This window comes from Wolffia australiana, chromosome 3, assembly GCF_029677425.1.
Source record: "Wolffia australiana isolate 7733 chromosome 3, ASM2967742v1".
In the NCBI taxonomy this organism is placed as follows: domain Eukaryota; kingdom Viridiplantae; phylum Streptophyta; class Magnoliopsida; order Alismatales; family Araceae; genus Wolffia; species Wolffia australiana.
The window spans coordinates 2,002,572-2,011,697 of NC_135837.1; the positions used below are offsets into that span (position 1 = coordinate 2,002,572).

A 9,126-nucleotide genomic window follows, 5' to 3' on the forward strand; every position below is an offset into this window, starting at 1 on the left:
TATACGCATTGTTCTTCGTTTTCTAGGGTTTTCGGGAGGATCGGAAGACGACGATGGCGGAAGAACTCCAGTTCCCCTCTCGATCGGAGCACAAGCGCAAGTTCGACGATCGAGGCGCATACCCAGATTCCACCGCTGATCCGCCGCCGCCGCGACGGCAAACTGGTTTTTCAGCGCCGATCGTATCTCCACCGTCGGCGTCGGACGACGCGCCGCTGTCGTCCTACAACGCCGTTCCTCTGCCGTTGGATGGATTCCAGTTGGCTAAACAACGGGCTCAGGCGATCGCCGCTCGCTTATTGAACGACGCCGAGGCCAAGCGTCCCCGCGTGGACAACGATGAAGATGGGGATGATGCGGGCGGAAGGGATTTCGTCGCGCCCGTGAACGGTTGGCGCTGTTATTTTGCAGAATTCGCGTTTTTTCTGTCCGAGTTATGGTGTTTGTTGTTGACATTGGAAATTCCTGAGGCTCTCGAGGCCGATTTGGTGAAATTTAGTGCCAGAAGTCGGAGAAATTTCTATAAGTCGCCTATATAGATTCTGGGTTTGCGTATTTTATCGCGAATTACGTTTTTTTACTACTCTTGATGCGTCTCGTCATCTGGGCATGATCACTGTCGCTTAGAATTTTCTTCAAAAAAAAAACTATCGCTTAGAATTATACACGGTCCTCCATTTATTTCATTCCCCAAGGCAGATAGCTGAAAATTGTAATATTTAATTATCAGCTGATGTTTCCGTTCCAATATGAAATGGATGAGCTCTGGTTCGACCAAATCCTGATCCCCTTGAAGACGTACAGTTTTTTCGGTAAATCATTTATACTTATATCACTATTACCCCAGCGATCCTCCTTTTGTGACTGTCGATGTTTAAATTATGTTAGAGGAACTGTAACATTCGTTCACGATTATATTACGTAATTTTACTTTTCGCATCCTTTTTACAAGGGAAAGAACTATTAAAATGCCAGAGGAATTTGTCCTTAGAACATCTTATATTTTTCCAGCGGCGCGCTGATTTACTTCCTTCTTTGATGTTTTGAATTTTGAAATATCAGCGTTATATCATACCTCCGTGAGAGATCCTTCGAATTAACGCTACGTGTTCCCAAATTAAACCTCTTTGGATTCAGTATACAGCAATAGGTTTTATTTTGTAAAGTTGCCTACAACTCGACTCAAGAATTTGTTGCTTGCACTTTTGGACTGGAAGATTTTGCTGGAACTTGAATTTGACTGTTGGTCCTTTGTACTTGTTCAACCTTGTAGTTGTCTTGCTTCCCTGATGCCGGATATTTCTAATTCACTCGTAATTCATTCATTTGTTTTTTTTTATTGTATTATTTGTGACAAATTTTCATTTCGGCTGGAAAAATTGTCTCAATACTACCATCGCTTATATGGTGAATTTTAGTGGTCACCACTACCATCACGTTCTATGAACTGGTCCTTACTAATTGCAGAATTTCTTACTTTGCCATTCTATGTATACTCGTGAGTTGGTGTCAACAATAGTGTGGATTTCTTATTGGGTCAATGTGAATGACTGATCTATCCAATGTCGATTGATCAAATTTATACCGATCATAAGTGTTTATTATTTCCTTAACAATCAATCAACAATTTTTTAAATCGATCTCGATCTAGATCGATCATGTTCCATCAATGATTAGCAGTTGGATCGATCATGATCAGTCAATCCAACCAAATCTATCATTGTTAAAAAGTGAAAGTTGATCAATAATGATGATAATCATCAATGGATCAAGTTTGAGCAGGTTGATCGAGCAAGATGAATCAAAAGGAAGAGGAAAGTATCAATCGTGGATAAAAAACATATAAAATAATATTTTCATTGTCAGAATCGACCATGATCCAGAGATAATTCTCCTCCAATAGATCTTCGGCCCCAAATTTTATACCCCTCATTTCAAAAACTTCTGATAAATGCTTCCCATGCGGCAGTGGCTGATTGGAGCCATTGGTCCAACCCAAACAATCAGCCAATCAACCATCCAACAGCACTCTTGACTTGATCGGCAGACTTGTACTCAGTTGTGATCCATTCCTGAATCTGATCAATCGATCAATTCTATTTACATGATCCGGTATTAAAATCATCCAAAATTACGAAAAGCGCATTTGGGAGCCTATTGCGCTTCTGTTTTTCAATATGTTGTGTGATTGTTGCTGCTAATTAAATAGAAGTTTCTCTATTTTCAATTGCTCACTATTGTCGGCAGATCGTTCGCATATGCATCATGCTCCTCCTCAGCAAAAGACGTATGCCCAAGTCAATTACAGTAATCCTGCTCCATTCGCCGCGCAAACAGTCGAGTCCACATGTAGAAGAATTGAAATCCCGAACGCGAGGGTACTTCCGCTAATCTTGATCTTGCTGACATGACCATCGATCAAGCAGCTGTTTGGGTATTGTAGGTGGGTGCTGTGATCGGGAGAGGAGGAGAGACCATCAAGTATCTTCAGTTGCAGTCAGGAGCAAAGATTCAAGTCACTAGGTATGCTGATGCTGATCCATACTCTCAAACGAGGACTGTTGAACTTACGGGAACCGCTGAGCAAATCGATAAGGCTGAACAGTTAGTGCATGATGTTCTTCAGGAGGTATTCGAGTTCATAGGATGTTTCATGTTCATCTATGAAAGACGTCATCTCATCATATCATCATCTCCGCCTTGTTTTCAACATGAAGTTTGAGATTTTCAACTGAGATTTTACAGGCGGAAGTTGGGAGTTCAGGTCCGTCCGGGGGGCAGAGATTTGGTGATGGGCATGCAAATTCTGAGCAGTTTATGATGAAAGTTCCGAATAACAAAGTATGTGATTCATTAAAAAACATTTTTCACATTTCTTAGCATATTTATAAAAATTTTACTTTTTGCACAGGTTGGTCTGGTTATTGGGAAAGGAGGTGAATCGATAAAAAGCATGCAGGCTAAATCGGGGGCTCGGATTCAAGTACGATTAATTGGCTTTATTATTTTTTTTCGAATTCTGTGGTTATTTAATTTCTGTTCTTCAGGTGATACCATTGCATCTTCCTCCGGGTGACTACTCAGCTGAAAGAACTGTGCAAATTGACGGTACAAAAGAACAGGTTGAATCTGCCAAACAGTTAGTCAATGAAGTTATAAGCGAGGTAAACGTTGAATATAGTTCTTCAAAAAAAACGTTGAATATAACACTATCAGTTTAAAATATCAGAGTTTTAAACTTAATGACGGGGTTTTTCCTGTCCTTTAATTTTTTATGGGTAATATTATAAGGATTAATTCTTAGTTAAATAATCCAATCAGCTTGCCTTTTTCCCAATCATTGTGCAGCTGTCTGCCCGTTTCTTTTACTATTTATTGGAAAGATTACAGATGTTGGTCTCTGTTATATAATGAGATCAGCTTATGCCTTTTCTCTTGTTACTGTGACGTTCTTTTCCATTTTCTTTTACAACTAATTGGAATAGTTAAATGACTGGATATCAGTTATTTTATTCAAAAGAACTGAAACTCCATAATGTAATATATCGGCCACGTTACCGAAGGTAGACCTTCTTTGTGAAGAATTTTATGCTCGTCTTTGGTGCTTTGATATCTGTTTCATGATCCTCCTTGCTTGACTATGTTTTAAATCTGAATTCTCTGTTTTCGATTTTTTCATATTTTCTCTATTAATCACCTTTTCTTTGAAAAATCTGTATTAAGTTGCCATTCGTCCTTCACTGATCGTTATAAATATACGTGCTAATTCTCTCTCACGCGGAAAAGTTGTCTTTTGTGTCGATCAATGCTTTTGGAACGTTGCAGTGGCAAAAAATTGAACGTTGACCAAATTAAATTATGAAACATTTGCAGTCTTATCCAAACTCTGCTCTCCCCACTTTATTCTTTCTGTTACAATCCATTTGAATTTGATTATTCTCTGTTGTCCTGATACGATCCTCGATCTAGGCTCGTATCAGAAGGAGGGTAGAGGACGAGGAGAGGCAGAAGTTCCCAGGGTAGAGAGGTGAAACGGGAATGGTCGGGGAAAGGCCGAGCTGAGGGGGTAGGGATCAGCCGGGGACGAGCCGCCTGAAGACGCGGTGAAGTAGAGACAATCGCGAGGGACGGGGATCGTAGAGGGAGAGAGGGAGGACAGACCTAGACGAGGAGAGTGTAGACAAGAACCACTTTTTCTAATTTCTTCTTCTTTTTTCGCTCCCCTCCTAAAGGGAGGGCATCCCTATTTAAAGGAAATACATAATAGCAAGTGACTAAAATGCCCCTGTGGGCTAAATGACGAAACTACCCCTAGATAGGTTTAGGATCCTCTCCAGGATCCTATCATTACTCCCCCCTTCCTGGTATCAGAGCCAGGTTTCAATCCTGGGACCTGTGGGTTATGGGCCCTGTGGGTCATGTCCTGAATTAAAACAGCCCCGGTTTTACAGGGAACAGTGCAAAATTTCAACCATCGATCTGCTGAGTACATTATTTTTCTGAAATTTTATTTCTACTTTTTATCCCATTTTTCTTTTTTTTTTTTACTGTTACCTTCTGAATCAAGTCATTAATCAACTAAATTATCAGACATCTGCTCAACAATCTTGACAGTAAACCTCCCAGACTGCCTGCTGTTCAATGCTCAATCAACATATCAAAATCACTGAAAAAACTTCCCACGAGACTGTGAATTATTTTATTTTATCTTATTTTATCTTTAATCTTCCGGCAGTCCATACAGAACAGTCATCTTTTATATCTCTTCATATCTATATACCGGTTCTTTCGCAGAACCGAATGAGAAATGCTCCAGGGGGAGGAGGCTATCCACACCGCGGTTACCAACAGCTGAATGCGGGGCCCGCCTCCTGGGGCGGTCCACCTGGACCACCGCAGCCGCCAGCTCAGCAGCTCGCCGCCTACGGTTATTACCCACCTGGCGCGTACGCCGGCTACCCACCGCCGCCTCCCGCCGCCGCCGCATATCCCGGATACTGGGACCACCACCAGCAGCTCCCGAGCGCCACGTCTTACCAAGCTTACGGCCCGGACGACGGCGGCGAGCCAGACGGTTACGGTGCCGCCGCGGCGCAGTCCGCAGCTGGCGGGTACTACTTTGGCGGGTACGATCAGTATCAGAGCTACGCCGGGCATGACGTCGTGGACCAATTCCAAGTCCCCACCGGGGGTGACGACGACGACAACGGCGACGAATCGACTAGGAGTGTTGACCTCCAAGTCAAAGGACGAATCGACTAGGAGTGTTGGTGTATTTGTGGAGATGGTCTTCTTGTTTTATCTTTGAGACATTCGGTCCATTAGGGTTTAATGGGCTGGGCCTGCAGCCTGAATCCGGATGGGCGGGCCATTGAGTGATTAATGTTATCTACGGCTCAGATTTTATGGTCCTCTCGAGCCCATTGATCGGGCGGCCAGCATTGACTGCTTTCAGAGTTAGCCGGTTCTTTCAGCTATAAATGAACGTAGGGAGTGCCTTTCTCTTCAGCTTTGTCTCTCTTCATAGTGAAGGGTACTTGGCCATATCTCTCTCTCTTCTTTGCCTTGGTTCCTTCCCAGTCTCTTTATTATCTCAAACTTTCTGATATCTCTCTCTCTCTCTTCTTTTTGAAGAAATTTCTCTCTTCTTTTGATCTCTCTGTCTTCTGAGTCTCGGTTACTTTGCAATGTCTCTCTATCATCTCAAACTTTCTAATCTTTCTGTGTTTTCTTAGACTCTGTTCCTTGGCAATCTCTCTCTATTTCTCCAAATTTCTGATATCTCTCTACTCTTTAAACTTACATATCTCTCTCTTCTGGGTAAACTTTCTGATCTCTCTCTCTACATGCTTAAACTTTCTGATCTCTCCCAATTGCGATAAATTTCTGATCTCTCTCTCTATTGGGTAAACTTTCTGATCTCTCTCTCTATACTGTTGAAACTTTCTGATCTCTCTCTCTCTACTGCATAAACTTTCTGATCTCTCTCTCTCTCTATACTGCTGAAACTTTCTGATCTCTCTCTACTGCTTAAACTTTCTCATCTCCCTCTCTCTCGATACTGCTGAAACTTTCTGACCTCTCTCTCTACTGCATAAACTTTCTGATCTCTCTCTCTCTCTCTCGATACTGCTGAAACTTTCTGATCTCTCTCTCTACTGCATAAACTTTCTGATCTCTCTCTCTCTCTCGATACTGCTGAAACTTTCTGATCTCTCTCTCTACTGCATAAACTTTCTGATCTCTCTCTCTCTCGATACTGCTGAAACTTTCTGATCTCTCTCTCTACTGCATAAACTTTCTGATCTCTCTCTCTCTCTCGATACTGCTGAAACTTTCTGATCTCTCTCTCTACTGCATAAACTTTCTGATCTCTCTCTCTCTCTCGATACTGCTGAAACTTTCTGATCTCTCTCTCTACTGCATAAACTTTCTGATCTCTCTCTCTCTCGATACAGCTGAAACTTTCTGATCTCTCTCTCTACTGCATAAACTTTCTGATCTCTCTCTCTCTCTCGATACTGCTGAAACTTTCTGATCTCTCTCTCTATCGGGTAAACTTTCTGATCTCTCTCTCTCTCGATACAGCTGAAACTTTCTGATCTCTCTCTCTATACTGCTGAAACTTTCTGATCTCTCTCTTTCGATTCTGCTGAAACTTTCTGATCTCTCTACTGCTGAAACTTTCTGATCTCTCTCACTCTGTACTGCTAAAACTTTCCCATCTATCTCTCTACTGGTGAAACTTTCTGATCTCTCTCTCAACTGCTGAAACTTTCTGATCTCTGTCTTCTTAGTCTCGGTTCCATCGCAATCTCTCTCTATTCTCTCAAACTTTCCAATCTCTCTCTTTTCTTAGCCTCGGTTCTTTCGTAATTTCTCTCTATTCTTTCAGGACTTTCTAATCTGTTCATCGGTCTTCTCCTAGCCTCAGTTCCTTCATAATCTCTCTCTTTTTTCTCAAGCTTTACAATCTCTCTCTATTTTCTCAATCTTTCAAATTTCTTTCCTCCTTAACAGCCTCTCTCCATTATCTCTATCTTTATCATCTCCCCCTCTTCTTACTTTCGGCTCCTTCACAAACTCCTCTCTCTCTCTCCGTTGCTTCAGAGCTTGCTGTCTCGTCTTCCTCTCTCCAGAGCTTCGGTTTCTCCTCCATCTCTCTCCCTCTATGTATTCTCCCTTGGGTTCCTCTTCTATATCAATCTATCTATCTCTCTATATTTCCATCTATCTATCCATCGCTCTGTCTATCGATCCATGTACCCATTATTGGAGTAATGATTATTTTTTCAGTGCAGTGACTTTGTTTTTTTGCCTTGGCTATTTGATTGATAGAGATGATTTTGGGCAATATTCTTTTGTAATAACTCGTGATCAAAGGCTGGTGGAGATATCACCGATCAAACAGAATAAGAATCCTTCAACTGTTCAAAACCAATCACTTAACTTTCACAAAAGTCAGTAAGTGGTTTCGCCTACTCAATGCATCGGCGAGTTGGTTCTCGATTCCCCTCTTATGCTTCGAAACAAAGGTGTATGACTGGATGTACTTGACCCAGCGACCATGTCTAGAATTTAAGTTTTGCTGGGATGAAGATACTTCAATGCCTCATGATCAGAATAAATAATAAATTCCTTAAATCAGAATAGATAATGGTGCCAATGACATAAAGACTGAACAATCGCAAAGAACTCTTTCTCATAAGTAGAAGACCCAAGTTTGGCATCATTCAACTTCTCATTAAAAAAAGCAACAGATGATTTCGTGACTTAGTACACCACCAAGACCTAATCCGGATGCATCACATGCGACTTCAAAAACTTTATTGAAATCCGGTAAGCGGAGGATGAGCACTTGAGTCATTTTCACTTTAATCTCTTCAAATGATCTATGAACCGATAGAGTCCATCAAAATGATTACTATTCAAACACTCAGTCATAGGAGCCATAATGGTACTGAAATTTGGTATGAAGCTACAACATAAGTTGGCCAAACCATGGAAACTATGAATATCATGGATGCTTCTTGGGGAGGGCCATTTAACGATAGCCTCAATTTTAGTGGGATCCACAGAAACGCCTTGTGTTGATAAAATGAAACCAAGGAATGAAATATGATTGACTAAGAATGAACATTTCTTAGATTGAGCATATAACTATTCGGCCTTTAGAACTTCACTAACCTGTTGTAAGTAGAGGATATGGTCAGGTCTTTGTTAGCTATAAATAATGATGTCATCAAAGTAGACAACAGCGAAATCACCAATGAAAGGTCTAAGGACATGATTCATCAACTGCTGAAAAGTGCAGGGACCATTCGATAACTCAAAGGGCATAACTTTCCATTCATATAGACCATCCTTAATTTTAAATGTGGTTTTCCATTGGGTCAACGTGGTCAACAATCAACACTGTTAACACTCAAGATTGTCAATACGATCAATGCTCAACATGGTCAATTGTCAACAATCAACATTGTTAATACTCAAGATGGTCAACACAGTGAACAATCAACCCGTTCAACAGTCAATCTGACTCTGCAACCAGTCAACCTAGCTGGGTCAATGGTCAACATACTATTCAACTTGATCAACAGTCAACTCAATTTGGTCTACGGTCCGCCATAAAGTACCATTGACAGTTGCCCATCAAACAGGTGCACCCGTTCCACCCTCTCATAAGTCGCTTTATTTATTTAAGTACCTCCACATGTGTTTACTTCTGTCGTCGGATTAGATAGGAAAGTTGAGTCCCCAACTTATCCTGACGGAGACCTCCTGGTTATTGAATCTAGGGCCAAGTATACACCACAGATCGTGCAAACTGTCCTCTTGTCCTCGACCAAGGAAAGGGACTATTCCATTATTAACAACACTAGATTTAAATAATCTAAGTCACCTTTATGAACAGTAGCTTTTCTGGATCCACCATCCATTCTCATTAGTCCTATTCTCACATCCACATAGACGAACCTCGGTTCCTTGGCAATCTCTCTCTATTCCTCAAAAAATCTGATCTCTCTCTACTCTTTAAGCTTTCAATCTCTCTCTTCTGCGTAAAGTTTTTGATCTCTCACTCTCTCTCTATACTGCTGAAACTTTCTGATCTATCCCTATAGCAAT

General features: G+C 41.3%; 1 protein-coding gene across 1 annotated transcript; it reads left to right on the forward strand.

The window, feature by feature from the left end:
• On the forward strand, positions 1-5,412 carry LOC144700590 (uncharacterized). The gene is made up of 7 exons (XM_078572028.1): positions 1-390; positions 2,248-2,378; positions 2,444-2,629; positions 2,746-2,841; positions 2,912-2,983; positions 3,048-3,164; positions 4,795-5,412. The coding sequence occupies exons 1-7, from the start codon at positions 54-56 to the stop codon at positions 5,260-5,262; spliced, it is 1,407 nt and encodes a 468-aa protein (XP_078428154.1). The 5' UTR covers positions 1-53; the 3' UTR covers positions 5,263-5,412.
• The last annotated feature ends 3,714 nt before the right edge of the window (positions 5,413-9,126 follow it).

Excerpts from the sequence above, each read along its gene's own strand:
- LOC144700590 (XM_078572028.1), top strand. The coding sequence starts at position 54 with ATGGCGGAAGAACTCCAGTTCCCCTCTCGATCGGAGCACAAGCGCAAG. Across the intron at positions 391-2,247 it reads TTTCGTCGCGCCCGTGAACG|ATCGTTCGCATATGCATCAT; the intron begins GTTGGCGCTGTT and ends TATTGTCGGCAG. Across the intron at positions 2,630-2,745 it reads TGCATGATGTTCTTCAGGAG|GCGGAAGTTGGGAGTTCAGG; the intron begins GTATTCGAGTTC and ends GAGATTTTACAG.